This window comes from Sphaerodactylus townsendi, linkage group LG07 (genome assembly GCF_021028975.2).
Source record: "Sphaerodactylus townsendi isolate TG3544 linkage group LG07, MPM_Stown_v2.3, whole genome shotgun sequence".
Classification (NCBI taxonomy): domain Eukaryota; kingdom Metazoa; phylum Chordata; class Lepidosauria; order Squamata; family Sphaerodactylidae; genus Sphaerodactylus; species Sphaerodactylus townsendi.
The window spans coordinates 107,672,145-107,694,352 of record NC_059431.1 but is presented as its reverse complement, the minus strand read 5'-3'; the positions used below and the strand labels follow the sequence as shown (position 1 = coordinate 107,694,352).

Sequence of the window (22,208 nt, the reverse complement as noted above, 5' to 3'; positions counted from 1 at the left end):
CCTGTTCGTCTATCCAAGTTGCAAGCTGAGCTCCGTTCAACACATATCCAAGCATCGCGCCCACACCCCAATCCTGATAACAGCAGATAAAAGGCTAAAAATGCACAAGGACAATAGACGAATAAAAATCACAAGCTGACTGGTTCATTGAAGCGACAGGCAGGAAGAGGGGGCAAAACCCCAGGAACTGTTTCATTCATGAATTGGAGGAACAGGACTTACCAGCATGTGCTTTGAGGAGATGAGTTTTCAGCCGGCTGTTATAGGAGGACTTGAAGGGGCAGAGCTTGCAGCGGAAGGGCTTATGATGTCCGTGGTGAGCCTGCATATGACGATCCAAACTTGAGAAGGGAAGAGCAGCACAAGGGGAGAAAAGGGAGGATAAATGTGAATCATAGTTTCAGCTACAACTTGCTGGCAGGAGAGTGGGGGAAAACACAGACACACAGTGATATCTGTAGGCAGAGGTGGGGTCCAGCAGGTTCTCACCAGTTCCCGAGAGTGGGTTACTAATTATTTGTGTTACTAATTGGGTCTGCTTTCCCGTCTCCACGCCCTCGCCTCCCCGAGAGGCATCCTGCCTTTGGACGTGAAGGTTCCATGTAGCAATTGCGACTGATAATGTAACTCCCTGAACTGGGTGAATCCCTTTCAGGTACTGCAATTCATGGATTCTCAGCCTTTCATACCTTTTCTCTCACCAGTCTCTATCAAAAGAACCTGTGTGTTTCATCACTGCTGTGTTCAGATTTGTGAGTTGGGGCATTTTCTATCATGTGATGATGATTTAGAAATGACCTGGTGCAAAAAAATTTTGGGGGGTTGTGGTGGGGTGGCTGCCCATTGGGGGCGGCATCCAACTCAGGTTTTGCCCAGGGCTCAGGTTTGCCTAGGTACGCCTCTGCCCCCTTTGCTGACGGGGGGCTGGCGAGGGAACCTGTTACTAAAATTTTTGGATCCCACCACTGTCTGTAGGCCACAGGTTGGCAGGAACGCTCAAGTTTAAAGTGTTCGCAAATATGAATACAGCTGTGACACAGGAGGTTTACGTCGGTGCTAATCACAAAACTTTACCATACGTTATCTACTGGGTCAAATCTGATTGTGGGTAAACGGCATGTATTAACAAGGTATAGTGCAATGCTAAAGAGAGTCACAACCTCTGACATCCACTGAAGTCAAAAGGGCTTAAAAGGTTGTCTCTCTGTTCAGATTGGCATTGCCAGCTGATCCCAAGGATTTAGGAACAACGTTGAATATTTTTCCTCACCTGTTTTACGAATGCGTGTTAAATAAAATAAACAATGAGTGCCAAGACCAAAAATCTCACTTGTACTGCAAAGCACGAGATAGGAACCTCTGTCCACAAAAAAACAGAATAGGTGTGGTTTGAAATTCCTGAAAAGCATCTATCTTTTGCAATTCTAAGTTTCAGTTCCACTTCATCCAGTCCAAATAGGCCAGCAGTCAATCAACAGGAGGAAGAAAGATAATCATCCACATTTTCATAGCTAATCTCTGAGTAAATATGCAATAACTTCATTGAGAAAATGAGCACGTTATCAGCCAAAATGAGCGCTCAGCTGATGTCTGAGAAATTTCTACTCTCTAGCATGAAGGGGGATGGGGAGACCAAATCCATTTGCAAAAGGCTGAGACCACATTTTCTTCATGTGATCAAACCCAGTGACAGAAGGGCCACCCACTATCATAATATTCCCCTCTAAAGGGACTTCATTGGCTCATTATACATGGAACACTCAGAATGGAAAGTAAAAGCGGGGCTCTAGTAAATATGTCTGTACAAGAAATCTTGCTGCAATGGACATTTGCCCCCACCCTGCAGCAGACACCTTGAGCATAATCAGTTATTATAAACTGTGAACGGTACAGACATTGTAAACAGTATACACCCCCTTCGAGGGTGAGGCGGCCTATAAAATCCAATAAATATATACATACATACATATTTATTATTGTTGTTGTTGTTGTTGTTTGTTATTATTATTTATTGGATTTCAAAGGGCTCTGGGTGGTATACAATAACAACAATGCAAAATAAAATACAAAGATACAAAGTATAATACAGAATATAAAAACATATATAACATTAACGTTAAAATCCCTTAAATCTCAGTAGCAGCAGCATCCAAAACCCACATTAATTGACTGATTGATGGCATCCGATCCAAAGGCCGGGAGGGTAACAGAAATGCCAGAAATATCAAAAATACAGGGCAATGCCGGAGATGGTGTAAGAATATAATGGGGGGCATCAAGAGGGGGCAGGCAATCCGTGGCCGGGCCCCCCAAAAGCCTGGTGGAACAACTCAGTCTTACAGGCCCTGCAGAACTCACCAAGGTCCCACAGGGCCCTAACAGCAGATGGAAGAGTGTTCCACCAGGCAGGGGCCAGAGCCGTAAAAGCCCTGACCTGGGTAGAGGACAGCTGCATCATTTAGGGGTGAGGGACTACCAGTAAATTAGTCTCCGCAGATCACAGAGGTCTGCTTGGGACATATGGGGTAAGACAGTCATGTAGGTATGAGGGCCTTAAAGGTTAATAGCAACACTTTGAAGATGATCCGGAATTCCACCGGGAGCCAGTGCAGGCACAATACAGGGGTAATATGATCTCTAAAGGAACCACCTGTAAGAAGTCGAGCCGCTGCATTCTGGACAAGCTTCAGTTTCCAGATCAGCCGCAAGGGCAGGCCTGTGTAGAGCAAGTTACAATCGTCCAGCCTGGAGGTATCCATTGCATGGATCACCGTGGCCAGGTCAACCTGGGAGAGGTAAGGGGCCAGCTGCCGGGACTGGCGAAGATGGAAAAAAGCAATCTGAACCTCCATAGAAAGAGAAGAGTCCAGGGGGACCCCCAGACTGCGGGTCGAAGAAGTAGGGGCCAATGAGACCCCTTCCAAGACTGGCTGAAAATCCTGACATCGCCCATCGCAATCCAGCCAAAGGACCTCCGTCTTTGATGATTTGAGAGAACCATAGGGAAATTATTGCTACCCAAGCGAAAGTAGCTTTCTAAAAAGTAGTGGAGCAGAATTGCCTTGCTTTCTTCATGCCAAGCTCCAGTAGTCTGTTTCTGACCATACCAAGGAAGATGCTTCCAAGGAATTTCTTGTTGTTGCTTCCAGATACCTGGTATTGTGCTGTAGAACACAGGTGCTTCATTGCAGAAGCATCGCATAGTGGTTAAAGTTTCAGACTAGGATGCCCAAGTTCAAATGCCTACTTTGCTATAGCAGCTCACTGGCAGACCTTGGGCCAGTCAAACACAATTGACCTTTAAGCCTATCAAATCTCCAGTTCCTCCCACCCTATGATCCTACTTCTAAGGTGTCAGGATGGGGAGAAGAGGAGGTGGAAAAGTTTGGGAGGCCGGCAGGCTAGAATGGATCGAACCAGTAGACTGCCTCAACCAAAGGCCTGGTACAACATCGCTGTCCTTCAGAGATAATAATAATTTATAAAGTAGCCCTACTCCCTTGACTTACAGCCACAATTCGTCACTAGCAACAGGAATTTTCCATGTTCCACCCTTTCACACACGTATTAGACCATTTTGTATTTAGAAAAAGGATTATTGTGGATATGATCTTCAAACTGCTCATTTGCATACTACTGACATGATCCAGATTACAATGGAATGTTTTAAGACAGAAGTCCTCTAAGATTTCCATTGCAAAATTACTGCAAGTTTCTCTTTGTATTTTTATTTTCTTCACAGTTTGTTAGGTGACTTGATTACACAGTATTAGAACTGGAAACAATGGAGTTTTCCCAGAACTGTCAACAAAGGCAGACATAAGTTATCAAAGTTCTGCTTTCTAGCTCTTCCTTGTCTCTGAGAACCAAATGAAAACAAATGCTCTGAAGGTGTAAGATTGAAAGGCAGAAAGTAACTGACCCCTGCTTTGCGATAAGTCATCAACTGACTGCAAAGTGAAAAGCCAAAATAAATCGTCTTCAAATGTAAAAATATTAATGTATAGCTAGTGGAAGTGTGTTTAGACAATACACAGGATCATAGCCTCGATTTGTTGCAGAAAAAACAGAGAAAATTCTATAACAAGATTCTGCAACAAGAAGCACTAAAATATTAGAAATATTAGAAATTACCTTTCTAAAATAGGAAGGGATACAGTTTCTGTACACTTCCTACCCTAACTGGAGAAGCAGCTGATACATGAGCTATTGTAAAAGTGATTCAACAACTCTTTCTAAGAATTAAAGCCAAAAAAATAAATAAATCCTGACCTTTTGAAAATGGAATTTTTTTAGGATTCAGAAGCTGAAAAACACACACATGCAAGCTTATTCCTGTCACCTTGCAATTGTAGCCCCCTAGTGGTTCCATGTCTATCATCAGGAAAAGATGAGAAAACCAATTCTTTTCCTAGGAATGCAGCCAGGAGGGATTGGGGCAGGGTGGGGGTGGGGCACTAAAAGTTGTGAAGACACAAACCGCTAGGACTGTAAAAAAAACTATTCAGACTGAATGTGTGCGCAGAAGGAAGTGCACAACTTTTTTGGTGTGTGCTGCTGTGATTAAGGTTGATGGATCCCTGCAGGGAATCCCAACTCCTAAACAGTCTGTCTTATAACCTGGATAGCTTTAAAAGGGGCTTGGACAGATCTTTATCCTCTTTGATCTGAGATTGCAAATGCCTTAACAGTCCAGGTGATCGGGAGCAACAGCCACAGAAGGCCATTGCTTTCACATCCTGCTTGTGTGCTCCCAATGGCACCTGGTGGGCCACTGAGAGTAGCAGAGAGCTGGACTAGATGGACTCTGGTCTGATCCAGCTGGCTTGTTCTTATGTTCTTATAATTAGAAGCCCACCTGGTTTGTGTCCCACACAGCAAACTCCCTCAGTCTTAAAAAGCAAAACCAGAGGTTCAATTGCCTGCTTGTATCCACACCAAGCCCTCACCTGGATGGCCCAGGTGAGCCCAACCTCATCAGATCTTGGAAAGTAAACAGGGCTGGTACTGGTTCAGATAGGAGATTGCTAAGGAAGTCCAGGGTTGCTATGAAAAGATAGGCAAAGGCAAACCACTTGTCTTCATCTCTTGCCTTGAAAACCCTATGGGGTAGCCACAACATGGCTGTGACTTCATGGCATTTTCTGTCACCACTGCTACTACCCACAACACTAATCCCCCCAAAAGGATAAGACTGATTGGGCAAGGTATCTCAAACGTAGCTTGTATCCACAGGCCAGTTGCCAGAATTCTTCGGTATGTGTGTGGAATCTCTTTCTTCAGTGAAAGCAGCATCATTTTCATGCTTGAACAGCATAACCATATATGTACTCTGAGGAGTCACATTGTTGATCGCAGCCTTAGCTTCTCTTTCCACGTGTTGCTACAACAAGAGGCAGCGGAATACCTGAGTATATTTTGTCTGATGCTGCCTGTTCCTCCTCCTCCCTCCTGGCTCTATCAAGTCAAGGAAGGCAACCTGTCAGCGGCAGTTACCTGGCCAGCTCCTTCACCTGACAACAGGATGCGTGCACAATGCCCACATCAGCCATATGAAGAGGAAAAGCTCTGGTCCTTTCAGTGTCTGTCAGGTTCAGCCTCCTGATCTGTCTTGGCTCTTCTCCAAAGCTGACAAGCCTCATAAATATTTGTTTCCACATGCTTGTCATGCTATGGGCTTTCAATCATTGAAGATTCCTGGGGCAGCAGAGTAGGCAGAGACCTTCCTTCAAGGCCCAATTCTCCTGCCCTTCAGGGCAGGGCAGACTCAGTACAAGCAGCAGGGAGTAGGGCAATCAGTGGTAGGCTATCTGTCCCTGCCTCAATTAGAACTGCGGCAGTCGGCTGGAGGCAGTCCAGTGTGCCATGAGGAGCCTAGTGAGGCCCCGCCCCTACAGGAAGAGCCACAGGAAAGTGGTCAAGAGGGATGGGGCAAATGCAGTGGCGGAGGGCCAAGGGGATGGGGGGGTACGTCGTGCACCGGGCGCACGCCTGGGGGGGGCGCAAAATCACCCCCTGGCCCCTCCCCCTTTTCCCCGCGACCCCCGTGGCGCGCACACACACACACACACACACACACCAACCCCCTTCCCACACTTACCTACGTTCGTTTTCTTTTTGTAGTACTTCTTGAGGCTGAAAAAAGCGGCCTAGATACAGTTCAGGGGAAAAACTGCCTGAGGAACTACAGTTCCCAAGAGACCTTGGGGCTCACAAGGTTTCCTGGGAAGTATAGTTCGTCAGGCAGCTTTCTCCTTGAACTGTAAAGTACTACAAAAAGAAAAGGAACGTTGGTAACTGTGGGAAGGGGGTTGGTGTGTGTGTGTGTGCCGCGGGGGCGGGGGGGGGGGGCGGAAAAAAACACTCTGCGCACCGGGCGCAGTTTGGCCCAGCTACGCCTCTGCGCAAATGAGAGGGAAGTTACCCAACTGGGACAGGGGGGTAGGTCACAACGGGGTAGTTCTGGGAGGCTGGGAGGAACATGAAGCAGTACAAATGGGATCTAATCAGCTGCTCCGGCGGATGCCTCATCCAAGGTCGAGATAGGCACGGAGGCCAACAGCGCCTATGGAAGGAGGGCAAGAGGAGAAACTGCCTGATTTTGAAGCTTGCTTTTTTCTCTTTGTGATGACACCAAAAAACATAGTTTTAATAATTTTTTCTAGTCTTTTTTAAAACTATGCAATGTCTCTAGTGCCAAATCATTTCTGACAAGGAATAGTGTGTGTGTGTATGTGTGTGTATCTATCTATATATATATACACACAAACAAATCTTGTATATAAATCTTGTCCTACCTTTAACTATACAAATCTTGTCCCTTCGGGGGAGGGTGGTATATAAATATAATAAATAAATAAATAAATAAATAAGAAAGAAAGAAAGAAAGAAAGAAAGAAAGAAAGAAAGAAAGAAAGAAAGAAAGAAAGAAAGAAAGAAAGAAAGAAAGAAAGAAAGAAAGAAAGAAAGAAAGAAAGGTGGGACAAGATTTGTATACCTATATATTATCCCTCACATGCTACGTTCATTAAGTTAAGGGCTACTCGGTTCCTGAGGGGACAGACTGATTATCTTTTGGAGGGAAAAATTTCCTTGGTGTGACTGAAAGCATAGGGTCGTCACACCTGCAACAGAGACTGAGGAAGAAGGCTCGTGAGATTCCTGCAGCATGGGAAACTTTCCAGTCAGAGGAGGAGAAGGTACTAACTCCTCTCCTGCAGTCCATCCTGAGACAAGTGATGACCATGCAGCACTGGTCCAAGGTAGCAGGAAGGGGTCTGCAAGAGAGGACACTGAGGTGAGACTGCCCACACCTGTAATAGGTACATTAAACTATACCTTACCATTTCTTCAGTTAAATAAAGACAACCTCCTTCATATCTGTTTTTATGAGAAACCCATACTGAAAGGGAAGGCTTCTGGATTGAGATCTGGACCAGCTATAAACTGATCGGAGTTGGTTTTATATGGTTTTCAGTAGGAAATCTGCGACTCAAACAGCTCATGGAGTGTTAATTTCATAGGTTCGCCAGCATGGCCAATTGGCCATGCTGGCAGGGGCTGATGGGAATTGTAGTCCATAAACATCTGGAGTGCCTTAGGTTCACCACCACAGCTATACACCATTTGCTAACCGGTAAGAACCAAGAGGCACCACAAGTTACCTTTAGAACCATAACAGACCTTCACCTGTTGGGGGGGGGGGGGGGAGAAGAGTAAAACTATTCCCTACTTCTGATTCACTGTTCAGTCTGGTGGACAACAGAACGATGGTGGACAGTGTTCTCCTGAAAGCAAGAGGCAGAAAGGCTGGCATCAAGCCCAAAGTGTGCTTTTGAAGGGATCCACAGCTGATGAGTCAATGGTGGGATTGTGTGTGAGAGGAGAAAGGCTCAGATGTCGAGGGGAGCAAGTTAAAGGCATCTACTTCAAAGAGGGTAATAACTGTCTTACAGTCTTCTCACTGAACCTTTTTCTAAAAAAAACAATGAGTGAGCTATTAAGCAGGCATGAAGAAAATTGGACAGACCCTCCCATCAGATGTCAATTCAGCTTGCTGCTTTCTGCACTATGAATGTTAGTTCCCTAGCACATCTATTAAAAGTTATTAACACAAATATTTTTATTAGGAAAAGAGCATCCTGCAGTCCTAAACTAAAAGTGAGCCTCACTGAACTCATTAGATCTTGCTTCCAGGTAAGGATGCATGAAAGCATTCACAAATCAGGCTGCCCCTGTGTACCATCGTAGCCATAATAATTTTGCAGTGAGAAAAATTAACATACCAAACCTGTAGTTCAACACAATCTGACACTGTGCTGGATTGTGGCCAAGGGTTCATGTGTCTTCCACTCAGATGATTAACTCCTGGTTTCTGTGACCAAAACAGTAACCACTGTCTACCCTAAACTAACTCTGTTTGGCCTAAACTAAACTAACCACTGTCTACCCTAAATTAAATAAAAAGTTACACGCTGAGAGCGAACAAGAAGGTGATGAACCATATCTTCCAGAGATGATGCACGTTTGTAAGTGATTTGTCCAGCTCTTGTAGCAAAATATAGCCCCTTTTCAGAAGTTACAATCCTTTTATGCCAAGATGCTGGCAACCCTACATAGATCCTGTCAGAATGGGTTCCCATCATGTTTGACAGGAGCAATGTGTGGGTTTTTAGCTTGGCAACATGCCAACCAGAACCCTGAAAAATCAGAGTCTCAAGTATAGATCTGCCCATTATCTTTTCAGATTTATTTATTTATTTATTGTTTAAACTTTTATACCGCCCCATCCCCGAAGGGCTCTGGGCTGTGTACAACATAAAATAATTAGTATAAATAGATGACTAAAACCTTTAAAACAGCGATAACAACAGTAATAACAGTAGTAGAGACGTCCGGCCAACCCCATTTTTAAAAATTCTCCCCAGAGGAGGAGGACGAGTCCCAGGATGACAGGCTCAGATGTAAGGAGCCAACTAGGGGCACCATTTCAGCGGCTGGTCCCTTCAAAGGCCTGGCGGAACAACTCCGTCTTACAGGCCCTGCAGAACTCACTGAGGTCCCGCAGGGCCCTAACAGCCGGAGGGAGAGTGTTCCACCAGGCCGGGGCCAGAGCCGTAAAAGCCCTGGCCTGTGTGGAGGCCAGCCGCATCATTGAGGGGCCAGGGACCACTAATAAATTGGCCTCCACAGAACGGAGAGGCCGTGCAGGGACATATGGGGTGATGCGGTCTCGAAGATACGAGGGTCCCAGGCCACGTAAGGCCTTAAAGGTCAGCACCAGCACCTTGAAGATGATTCGGAACTCTACCGGGAGCCAATGCAGCTGGCGTAGCACAGGCTGAATATGATCATAGATGGCGCTGCCTGTGAGCAAACGCGCCGCTGCATGCTGAACCAGTTTTAGTCTCCGGATCAAACGCAAGGGAAGGCCCGCGTAGAGCGAGTTACAATAGTCTAACCTGGAGGTGACCGTTGCATGGATCACAGTGGCTAGGTCCGCCTGGGAGAGGAAAGGAGCCAACCATCGGGCCTGGCGGAGATGGAAGAAAGCAACCCGGGTTGTGTGGGCCACCTGGGTCTCCATCGAAAGAGACAAATCCAGGTGGACCCCCAGGTTGCGCACGGAGGGGGTCGGCGCCAATATGACCCCCTCCCACACTGGCGGCTGGAAAGTCCTGCCCTCTCCCCCGCGGCCATGACATGTGCACGGACCATATCAAGAGGACTGCAGGCAGTCACACTCCTAATACACATGGTTAGCTGGTTCTTGATATGCACAATCTCGGTATCCAAAAAGGGCTATGAACACAATAATGTACACGCTTATTCAGTTGTATGTCTTACTTCCTAGTTAGCACACTTCAGTGTGCAGTTTAGCACGGCAGTTTCTATTATTTTTGTAATGATAATTATTTTACAATTAAGCTACGCAACATGCTACATAATAAAATGATTATTATAGTCTCTGATGCTTTAAAAAGCTTAAAAACTGTTCTTCTGCCACTGCATTTTAGTCTGTTTACAATTCAAAATAGTTGCCAACTATGTAGTCCTATGCTGTCTAACTGGTAGTGGATCTCCCAGGCATCAGACATAGGCGGTTTCTAATACCTGACATCCTTTAATTGGAGTTACCAGGACCTTCTCCATATTCATTGAGTGACAGACCCTTTCTCCCACTAAATGTAATATCTGGAATTCTTTGCAGGTAGCTCACCATTTGTGAGTTCTGGAAACTTAAAAATAAACACTGTAAGGAATCCTATGGAACTAAAGGGCAAAGGCTAAACGTCATCCAGCCCACTTTCCTGTTGGCTAACTTGATTAATAATAATTGTGTGCTATCAAGCCAGCGTGGTTGAGAGCCTGCGTAGTATGGTGGCTAAGAGCAGGTGGATTCTAATCTGGAGAACCAGGTTTGATTCCCCATGCCTCCACCTGAGTGGCAGAGGATTATCTGGTAAACCAGACGTGTTTCCGAACTCCTACATTCCTGCTGGGTGACCTTGGGCTAGTCACTGTTCTTCGGAACACTCTCAGCTCCACCTACCTCACAAGGTGTCTGTTATGGAGAAAGGAAGGGAAAGGAGCTTGTAAGACACCTTGAGTCTCCTTACAGGAGAGAAAGGTGGGGTATAAATCCAAATTCTTCTTCTTCTTCAAGTTAAAACCTACTAATGGTTTCCCCAGGACCATGGGATTTTCAAGGCAAGAGACGAGCAAATGTGCCCTGCCAGTGCCTTCTCCTGCAGGGCAACCCCTACTTTCCTTGGTGGTCTCCCATCCAAGTACTAACTATGGCCAACCCTGCTTAGCTTATAAGCTTTGACAATGTTGGGTTAATCAGAGCTATTCTGGCCACTCCACTGAACATAAATACATTCAAAAACATTACATGAGCATTGGCATTTAAGCATATTTCTTAACACATGGGGATGGATTCTACCAGCTTTTCCACTGGACCTCCCCCAACCCCTCTCTTTTCATTGAAGTTCCAGTCCCATCCAGTTTTTGTTTATTTGGATCCCAGAAGTCCTGGAACTGGATTCCTTGTGGTCCCAAGGAGCCCCTCTTCCCTCTTTTACCTTCAGAAAACCTGGTAAGATTCAAACCCTGGTAACTGGTAACAGAATGTTAAGTAGTACAAACTTACTTGTGCCTGAAAGCAGAGACAAAGGGACAATACTGGCAGCTGTACTTGTCTTCGCGAGTAAACATGGCCAGTGCCAAGTGACTCCTCTCATGCGATCGTAGACCCTGCATAGACATCAAAACCCGGTCACACTGGCTGCAGTGGTAGCCACCAGGTCTGGTTTCATCTTCCAGTGATGGTCCAGAGTCAGCTTCCGCAAGTTCCACAGTGGCAACATTGCCAGGGTCTTTGGCTCCCTCAATACCCTCCAAGAAAGCTGCATGTGAAGGATCTTCAGCCTCCTGCTAAAAGACACATATGCCCCCCAAAGCCATCAATTCTCTCTCTCCCTTCTGCTCTGTTGTCACCTTTAAATCTACGGAAGTCGAATTTTTTCGTCTAAAAAGTAGCATCTCTACAGTTCCAGGTACAATCAGGTTCAGAAAATATCCCTGTAGGCAGGAAGGTTTCCCCAAACTGCCCTGGTGCCGCATGAAATAGCGTTGCTTGAACATATCACTTTTCCAAGATGGTTCACTTCATTGGAGGGAACCAATGCACATTCTAAAGAAATGAAGTCTTCCTTATTAAGAGTGCTTGTTTTCCATCCTTAAGCATACCAATATAAAACTGGGGGAGATTATCTGCTCCACATTTGGTGAAAATTCTTCAATTTTATACAGAACCGAAATAGTTTTTGAGCCTTTGCTAAGTAGCTATACATCGCCTATCAACCTAGAGTTTTCCAAATCAAGAAACTTTGTTGTAATATCACATAATGGAGGTAAAGGGAAAATACTAAAAACTGTCCAAATGGAATTTCTTTGTGCAGAACAACCGTTTAATTCTTCCTGTATTTGGATCCCTTTGATAGAATTTGTGGGAGATAGCTAGTCTTTGTTTTTTGGATGAAATTCTATGAACTGGTAATCTCTTTCCATCAGAAAACATACATGTCCTGGTCTTAAACTTCAGAGTTCAAAAGGATCCTCAAAAATATGATTCTGAAATTGTCATGACATTTGAAGATCAAGAACTCTTATACGCTAACATGGTTCCAGTCCCGCATTTATAACCTAGTTCACACAACAGAATTCTCCGAACTCACATTTACAAGCACTTAGTTCAGGGGTCTTCAAACTGTGGCCCTCCAGATGTTCATGGACTACAATTCCCATCAGCCCCTGCCAGCATGGCCAAGTGGTAGGGCTCATGGGAATTGTAGTCTATGAACATCTGGAGGGCCATAGTTTGAAGAGCTCTGACTTAGTTGCTCATGAACAAATATATCCCCCTCACCCCCACGCTGTCACTCCCCACCCTCATGGTGTAGCTTACACCAAAGTTGATAACATTAATTCTGTGAACTGAGTGAATTCTGCAAATGGAAAATGCACAAAGAACTGTGCACGATCCGCTCTGGGGAAAAAAAAAACTAATCTGCAGCAAGTTTGCAAAAAATCTGAGGTAAAGCAGAATTATGCATACATTACACCAACTAAGCAAACGAGTGGGCTTTCTCTTATTTTAGCGTCATTAATTCTGCCACTTGAGCTATTTTGTGTATTTCTTTTTAACTTTAGCTAGTGGGAAGGAGAAGACTGCACAAGGCACCAGGGTCCTGCCCTTCAGCACTGGAAACCTCATTCGCCAACTTCTCCGGCTTTTGATATTCCATGAGCCACTGCATCCCCACACACCTGCAGATCTTCGCACCTAATGAGGACTAGAGAACTGCTTTTTGAAGCAAGCAGCAAAGAAAGAGAGAAGAGTGAGGTTCTAAGGAAGCTGAATCTGTGGCATACACTCAGACCTGGATACCCACCTTATATAACACCATGCTCACTGAATTATATTAAGATACAGGACACAAAAGTACACTCACTTTAATGAGTGCTTTTGTACTCCTTTCCTGAAGAGATTACGGGGTGGGAGGGGAGGAGAGGCATAACGGCAACTCAGAGCAGCCGCAAAATGCTCTCCTGACTAGCAACTGAACACTTCAGCACCAGTGAAATCAATGGGCTCAAGCAGAAGTAACTCTGCGTAGGACTGCGTGGTGAATCTTTGGATCTCAACGTATTGCCATGCATGGGAGGGGCGGGAAGTGAAATGCAGATTGGGGGGGGGGGGAAAGGAATGGAGATAGTGTTGTTCTTGTTTGATGTGGTTAGCTAGCATAATGTGCCGTCTGATTCAGAATTAAATGACAAAACTGGCTCGACCCCCCGCCCTCCCGCAGGCAACTGCAGCTTTAGTTCCCAAACTAGTTCACTCTTAAACTTACTCACCTTGACTGCAGCAGACACCACGGAGCCATTCCCGTACTGGACGTGCTTACGGAGATGGTTGCAAATGGCTCGAAGTGTTGGATGAACCTCCACGCAAAATTTGCATTTGTATCCTACAACTTTTCTCTCTTTCAGCTTTGAAATTTCTTCCAAGTTACCAAAAGGCTGCAAGGCAACACAATATATGAAACTGACATCTGTGCCCAGGAAGGTCTGCAGATCTTTTAAACAACCAGGCCACGAGACTACAGTGTAAAATAAAATAAACAATACTGATAGGGGTACAATATGCAAATCACTGTGGCAGAACACTTTTAATCTGAAGGCAGTTGTTTAAAGATTTCTGAATGATTGCATAGTGCAGGGGTCTGCAACCTGCGGCTCTCCAGATGTTCATGGACTACGATTCCCATCAGCCCCTGCCACCATGGCCAACTGGCTTACAATTGGCCATGGTGGCAGGGGCTGATGGGAATTGTAGTCCATGAACATCTGGAGAGTCGCAGGTTGCAGACCCCTGGCATAGTGCAATCTAACAAATGTTTACTCAGCAATAAGTCCTTTTGTATTCATAGAGACTTACTCCCAGGTAAATATGCGCAGGACTGAAGCTGTGAAGTGCAGTCTTAACAGTGCAAACCAGTTGGGGAGGGAATACTGCAGTGGCCGGAGGACGCGTGGTGAAGGTTTTGCATTTGTAGCAGGTACACTTGCTTGTCCAAAGAGCTGACAGAAAGTATACATTCTTCATAAATGATTTTTTATTCATGCAGAAGGAAACTGACTTAACCGAGGCAAATATCCATAAACACTCTCTGAAAGGATGATCCCTGTAAAACCAACACACAAGCCCTTTGCATCTGAATGACGCAAGGACCTGAAACAAACATTTAGCAGCGCAGACATTTTCTAACCTTTCCTTCTTTCAGAATCGTGCTTCAAAATAGTTCTAAAATCAGATCAGCTTGCATTCATCCAGGGTAGACTGAGACCTGTCCTCTAGGCAGTCAGCCCACTGGAGCCAACATGGTACAGTGTTAAGAGCGGAACTCTTCATCTGGAGAACCAGGTTTGATTCCCTATTCCTTTACATGAAGCCCGCTGGGTGACCTTGGGCCAGTCACAATTTTCTCAGAACTCTCTGTAAAACCTACTTGCCACACAAGGTGTTTGCTATGGAGAGAGGAAGGGAAGCCACTCTGAGGCTCATTCCGCACATGCAGAATAATGCACTTTCAAACTGCTTTCAGTGCTCTTTGAAGCTGTGCGGAATAGCAAAATCCACTTGCAAACAGTTGTGAAAGTGGTTTGAAAACGCATTATTTTGCGTGTGCGGAAGAGGCCTGAGACTCCTCAAAGGAAAAGAAAAGCAGGATATAAAAACCAGCTCTTTTTCTTCTACTCCTGGACATTCTATTCAGCACCTCTGGCTAGGAAACCAAAGCTTCCCCATCTTGACCTCCACGACCCTTTATCTATATCTCTCCACTCCTATCATTCCTCACCTTTACTATCATGCTACAGAATAGACTCTCTTAAAAACGGGACCGCAACAAAACGAGAAACACTCTGAGGATCATAAAGTGAGAAAAACACTCCTAGCAAATTTGCGACTGAAATCCACTGCTGTTGATTCACTGATGTATTTATTATTTGTTTATTTATTTATTTATTAGATTTATAAGCTGCCTCACCCCCGAAGGGCTCGAGGCGGCTCACAAAATGGCAGTTCTCTTAAGACAGCAAATCAACAAATCATTACAAGAATACAACTTAAACTCATTAAAAACTTAAGCAGCAGGTACAAAAAAATAAATACAGATTTAAACAACGGAAGTTGTTAAAAACAGGCGCCCGATCTAAAGGCCAGCAGAGGGAGGGGGTGGGTAGGAACAACCTGATATTCTCTTTGACCAACTATTTGTTAGTTCATTAGTTCACGTGCCATTCAAAATTTTACACACTGACTGCATGTGAACCTCCAAGTTGTTGTTCCAAGATGAAATTGGTAAAACAAGAAAGTCTTCAAACTGAAGCCCACAAGAAACATGTTCTAAACCCAATGACTTTCAAGGATTTGAAAGGGATAGATATGATTATGTGGTGAAGGAAGGCAGCATGGTGTAGCCTGATATCATCAGATTTCAGAAGCTAAAGCAGGGTGAATACTTGGAAGGGAGACCTCTGAAGAAGACCGCAGAGGAAGGCAATAGAAAGACACCTCACTTGCTTTGAAAGCCCTTTGCTAGGGTTGATATAAGTTGGCTGCAACTTGATGGCACTTCACACAGACACACACACACACACACACACAGTTCTGATGCTGCCATTTCTTCTCAATGACACTGTTAACAACATTCTTTTAGCGATACCAATACTTGGGAATGGGGGAGGAGATAACTTAAGCAAAGGGGGGAAAAAGCAGTCATTTTCTCACACTAGAAGTCTAACAGGATTTGTTGCCAAAGAGAAATTAGCTTTAGAATTAGGAAGGGAGGAGGTGGAGGGAGGGAGAACCATGCCAGGAGTTTGAGGAAGTGGTGGAAGAAATAAAAGGAAGGGGGTGTAATCAAGCCACAATGTTTAATTGACTTAGGGCATACTGGCACTCTTAAGTCACTGGTGAGCCTGTGGCTGTTCGGATGCCAAAGGAAATGTGCATCTGGACGCTAGTAATGAGAAATCTCCTGGGGGCGGAAGAGGAGGAAATATAAATATAAAAATGTGAAAACAAAATATCAATACAAAATGCGAAAACATATCCTTACCCGCTCTTGTTTGAAATCCACCAATGCACCATCTGTATATTTTTGCTTGCTCAGAAGCTGTTTCCTCCTCTCTTGACGTTTGGCACGCTTCTGGAATTCTTCGTTGTGACTGTTCAAGTGCGCGGTCAGCTCCGCTGTGCTATGCAGCTTGCTGTCGCAGTGCTTGCACTGGAAAGCGGGGTTCTGGAAGCGGGGGCCGCTCCCCAGAATGGCGAAGTCTCTTTTCAAGTCCTTGCTGTGGTGGTCCGTGTAATGCATGCACAGCAGCTCAGCCGTGCTGAAGGAGAGTTTGAAACACTTGATGCATCGGAAGGGGAGCCACTCCATCTCCTGACCCTCAGCTTCAACTTCAGGTTTCTCAAAATCATTCCTCTCCTCTGGTGGCTCTTGCTGCTTCTCATACTCGTCAGCGTACACGGCTGTAAAATAACCTCCCAACTTGCTTGCATGCTGTTTCTTGGGGAAGACGCCGGGGTGCCGTTTCATATAGTGGGACACGATTCCTTTTTTACTGAACGACTGGAAGGAGCAAAGAGAGCATTTCTTCCTCTCCACTGCTCTCCTCAACTCCTCACTTAACTGAGGAGAGTCTTCTTTGGGGGGAGATGGAATGATCACCTTGTTCGGTTTGTCACTTACAGTCCTCGAAGCTGCCAAGCAGTGAGTATAGTACGCGTCGATGTCGTGGCGCTTCTGGTAATGTGCCGCCAAACCTTTGCGGATAGGGTTTGTGTAGGAACACAGAGCACATTTGAAGAGGTTGTTCTTGCCCTCTGGCTGTGCCCGGACATTGTTGTGTTTGATCCGGTAATGCCTTGCTATCCCTTTCCTGGTCGAGCAGAAATACTTACAGAGCTGGCATCGGAACACAGTGTGAGAAACCAAATGGGAACTTGAGAAGTGAGGCAGTGGCACAGAATCATCTCCAATGATTTCCTCGGGGACAATTTCTGGAGAGGGCTTAATTTCAGCGACTACTTCAGGTTCCACGGAGGCAGATAGCTTAGGAGGGGACTGGGCAAACACATCAAATTCAGGCTGGTTGTGATATTTTTCATAGTGAATTTTGAGTTTTTCTAAAGTACCGTGTGTATAAGGGCACAATTTGCACCTGTAAGCACCATAGCCTTGCTTGAAAATTCTGCTGGTCTCCTCCACGTCATTCTGGTTCATGTCATTAGGTTGCTCCACGTCATGCACAAAATCTTCTGCCGTGACCTTGACTGAAGGGTGTCGTTTCTGGTAGTGTGTAAGGACACCATGAATGCGTGTATTAATGTATGGGCAATGCCTGCATTTGTACACAGCTCCCGGGTTGATGTCTACGTCTTGTGCAAAATCCGCAGCTTTCACCTTCATCCCAGGATGCTTTTTTCCATAATGAGTCAGGAGGCCGTGCAAATTGTTGTACTCTGACTGGCACACTGTGCATTGGTACGGGGTTGAAGATATTGCAGGGTTTGCAGAGGTGATCTGGATAGCTTTGTCTTGGGGGAGGTTTGCATCCTCTGCGTACTCTGCATCGTGATCCACCTGCGGTACTAATGCTGTTATCTGGTCCTCTGAATTCATCCCGGCTCCAGCATCGTTGCAAGCTGGATTAGCTTTCTCAGCAGCGTCTTTCTCCTTTATGATATCCAGCAACACTGATTCATCCCCATTCATCGCCCAAGGGTGAAAAGCTTGGTAGTGATTAGTAATATCCCATATGGAAGAGGCTTCAAAAATGCAGTCTCTGCATTTATACGTTTTCATCTCTGATGGTATCAGCAAGGCTGGAGGCGAAGGATCTGGCCCCGCCCACAGCTTCGTTGCCATGTATGTATAGTCAACGTAATGCTCGGGGTGCCGCCTTTGGTAATGCACGAGCAAGCCGCTGGGCTCACCGTGAGAATAGATGCACCATTCACAGTGATATCCAGCTTCTATTAAGCCGTCCAAAAACGCCCACCGCAAAATCGAAGTGACTGTGGCTTTCAGGCTTGCGTGATCCTTTTTAATATGCTTCCTCAACGCGTAGAAATAGGGAGAGGTATAAGAGCACTGCCTGCATTTGAGAGCTCTCAGCTTCGGCTTTTCTCGTTCGGCGTTCAAGGTGTGAATCCGCAGGCCTCCGGGTGAATTTTTCTGGCCACGATCACAGAGGCTTCTGATGGTGGCAGTGTGCTGCCTAATCACATCCGCGTTGGCTTTGAAATCCCGATGCTTCTTTTGGTAATGTATGAGCACGCCTTTCACAGTCCGGTTTCCATAATCACAGTGCTGGCAAAAGAACATCTCATTCTCCGTGGCAGCGGCAGAGCTCCCGGCATTGCCCCTGTTCAGCTGCTGCATAGATCCGGGCGGCCTATGGATACCGGGAGGCATCTCCCCAGATCTCATCATGGCTGCAGTGGGAGGGGCTTGCCGAATGTATTTTGCAGTAACCTTTATCTCCGGGTGCCTTTTCTGGTAATGCACCAGAACTCCGACCACCGACCGATTGCTGTAGGAGCAGTGTTTGCAGTAGTAAAGTTCTGTCGGCAGGTCCGGGGGTGGTGGAGGTGGCAGTTGCGAAGGCATGCTGGACATTTTGGGGGAAACAGGCGATCCCATTTCATACGCCATCTGAGCCAGAGCCGAGCCCCTCTCGACAGACACAATACGCATTGTCTTCTGAATCCTGAAATACGAAGCCTTCTCTTCAGGGTGCTTTTTCTGGTAATGTACCAAGACAGAATGCATATTAGGACTTGCAAACGAACACACGTCACAATCATAAACCACAACACTGTTTACTGAGGACTCCTTCTGGCTGTCAGATTCAGGGCTATCGCCTTTCGAAGAGTTCTTGCTGAAAGCAGCAGACATGCCCGTCCCGCGCGCAACTGGAGTGGACGTCGCCAGACTTTTCGGGGCAGAATTCAAGATCTCTCTCAGAGTTTGCGACTCTGCGGCTAACCCTTCTTGCTGCTCAACCACGTAGCTGGAGAAGATCATCGCATTGTTAATTTTAACTGTTGGGTGCATTCTTTGGTAGTGCGGCATTAGGCTTCTAACATTCGGGCTGGTGTACGAGCAGAAGCGGCATCGGTAAATCAAATCAGAGTGGTCAAAGTTTAGTACATTCATAGCTTCAGGATGATGCTCGCCGTAATGCTGCTGTAAATCTTCAAAGTTTGTGTAATCAATGTAACATTCAAGACACCTGTACACTGCACTGTGATCATTGGGATCTAGGATATACCTAAAGCTGAATTTAATGTACGGATGCATCCGTTGGTAATGAGTACTAACACTCCTGGCAGATTTGTTGCTGAAGTCACAGTGTTTACAATAATAAAGCCTTCCAGAATCGCCGTAGTCAGAATTTTCATTGTTTTGATCCGATCCGTACATACTCGACTGGCTGCCCAAAACCGATGAATTCAGACCTTGGTCCTTCAAGCCAACTGAAGAGCCATAATAGTCCTCTTCATCCTCAGAGATAGTTAACTCAATTTCAGCACCATTTGTGGAGTGGTAATCCTGCGGGATGTTTCTGTAACCCGAGTCCTTCTGGGATTCAACAGCATCTCTTCCCCACATTTGTTGGGACGTGAATGATGCAATTTCCATCAATTGCTCTGCTTGCTCTTCTTCCTTGTCCAGTTCTACCTCTATCTCAACTTCGTTGTCTTCCTCTTCTTCCTCGTCGTCCTCTACGTTGATCACTGCATCTTCTTGTTGCTTGTTTTGATTGATCTTGCTTTGCAAATTACTAGCAATCTCATCAATCCTCGTTCTCTTCTTGACGGGCGATAGGTCTAGAGGAAAGTCATTGGACATCTTTCTAGAAGATTTAGCTACAAAATTGTTTTTAGAAGACAGTCCAAGAATTGAGGTCTGGCTTTTCTTCACAGTGCTGGGAGAAGCATGAGTGTCAGGCTCACTTTCTTGTGGCGTATTGGATGATAGCCCCTCATATTTTGGCAAATTGTCACAAAATGAATGCTTGTGTTGCTGATGAACCCGAAGACCTTTCAAAGTAGTAGTGGAATAATTGCACATGGTACATTTATATGGGTGTTGTGAATTGGACTGTGGAGACTGTTGTTGCTGCTGCATGGAATCCATCATTCCCCCAGACTTCCTGCCATTTATATTGCCTCCTTCGTAGGATACTGTGCTTTCATTCAATGAAGAAGCAATGCTCTCGGTTTGAGAATTTACTGCATCCCAGTCTGACGCTGCCCCTGTATGACACTGTTTATGAGCCCCAAGTTTGAAGGAGCTCTTACAAGTAAAAGGACATTCATCACATTTGTATACTGCTGTCTTTCCAGAGAGATGGATATTTTCAATATGGCGAGAAATGCTCCGCCGATGCATGGTGAGGAAAGGACAGAAAGGACACTGGAATCTGTTCATAAATCTCCTAAATGGGATCCCCTTTGTTTCCAATAATTTGTGGCCCTCAGATCCCATGAGCTGCTCTGCAGTTAGTCCAGAAGCCTGGTGATCTATGGAGTTCAACCCATTCTCACTGTCTAGTTCATTCAGCTCATCATCAGAACTTGAGTCATTTAGCATACTATTCGTATCCATATCAGCAGAAGAATTCGTCATGTCAGCAATCCCGTAACGGGATCTGTCAGACATACTAACAATGCCCGAGTTGTGAGGTGCCTTATGTTTCATGTGAGGATAAGAAACAGAAGAAAACTTTGAAGAAGTAGAAGAGTTGGACCTGACAAGAGAATTATTCATAGAGCCCCTGAAGTTTGAGACATTTGCATTTGGCATCTCCCGTCCAGAAGCGTTCATAGGTATATAGTTGGAATTTTGGGTGGGGCTCGGCGGACCCTTGCTCGATAACTCTTGCATACTGTTCCCATCCTGCTGCCTCAAGCTGGACAATATTTTCACCATGCTGCGATGCTTCTTCATCATATGGTCACACCAGCGTTCCCTTCGAGGTGTCTGATAACTACACCACTCACAGCAGAAGTTGCCCCTTGACTTGGTTAAAGGCTTGACCATAGACTCCAAGATGCTGCGTTCCACAACTTCAGCAGGAAGTTCTTTGCAAGAGTCCTGCCCTGGTCCAGATGTAGATGCTGACTCAGATATAGCAGCAGTGGTGGCGGCGGCGGCGGCAGCAGCAGGGGAAGCAGAGCTCTCTTTCAGGCTGTTTTTGTGGTACATCTTCTGGTGTTTAATAATCCTTGCACGTCTTGGAGATTTGTAGGTACAGAACTGGCAAGAAAAAACCTTCCCAAAGCCCTCGTGCATCATGATGTTGTAATTTAAGGATCCAGCACCCGGTGATCCAGTTGGGGATCCGCCTCCGGCCTGAGCTCCATGCACTTTCCTTGTATGTTCTATGAGGAGGATTTTGGATCTGAAGTAGCGGACACAGAATTTGCACTGGAAAAACTTGCTTGCTGGTTTCGAGAGCATATGCTGGCTATAATAACTCTGACTATGGCTATAGTAATTTCCAGTCCCCAGCTGAGCCGCATTTTGTCCTGAAAAAAAACACAACAAAATCAAGAAATTTAAAAAAATTAGAAAATGCTGCATTGTTACAGTTCCCTAATCAGAAAAAAAATATCTGCTGTAAGCATTGACTTTATAATTTATTTTCCACAATGTAATAAAATTGACCTGCCACTTACGGTTCTTTTCTAGATAGGGTCAGAGGTTAAACACATACATTGATATGAGTTCGCACAAAAATATACTGTGCACAATTGATAGGAGCTACTGAAAAATGATACTTAAAACACAAAACAAAAAAGGAACAGTGAATTACTGTATTTGAAATAATAATGGAATAAGATGCTGGGTTAATTTACATTTCCCTTGATATACCTACAAATAGATGACTGAGTACACACTAATACAATAAATCAATACATATCCCTATCTGGCTGAGAAAATTTCAGAGTCTAGCAAACTCTGGTATGTATTCAACTACCTACAGACTCCATGGAGTAGCCTTTCTCTCCTGTTGCAGTCTACTGAGCCCCCTGATATTTTGTTCCTGGAGGT

At 45.3% G+C, this 22,208-nt stretch overlaps 1 protein-coding gene across 6 annotated transcripts in view; it reads right to left on the bottom strand.

Moving 5' to 3' along the window:
* ZNF462 (zinc finger protein 462) overlaps window positions 1-22,208 on the bottom strand; it is a 180,994-nt gene that overhangs the window by 61,687 nt on the left and 97,099 nt on the right. For 4 of the 6 annotated variants that reach the window (XM_048504814.1, XM_048504815.1, XM_048504813.1 and 1 more), the window contains 4 exons: window positions 16,194-21,682; window positions 13,426-13,590; window positions 11,156-11,439; window positions 223-341 (listed from right to left, as the gene is read on the bottom strand). In XM_048504814.1, coding sequence (XP_048360771.1) covers window positions 223-341; window positions 11,156-11,439; window positions 13,426-13,590; window positions 16,194-21,682 — 6,057 coding nt within the window. The remainder of the gene's footprint in view (window positions 1-222; window positions 342-11,155; window positions 11,440-13,425; window positions 13,591-16,193; window positions 21,683-22,208) is intronic. The other 2 variants (XM_048504816.1, XM_048504817.1) reach the window with 2 other exon arrangements.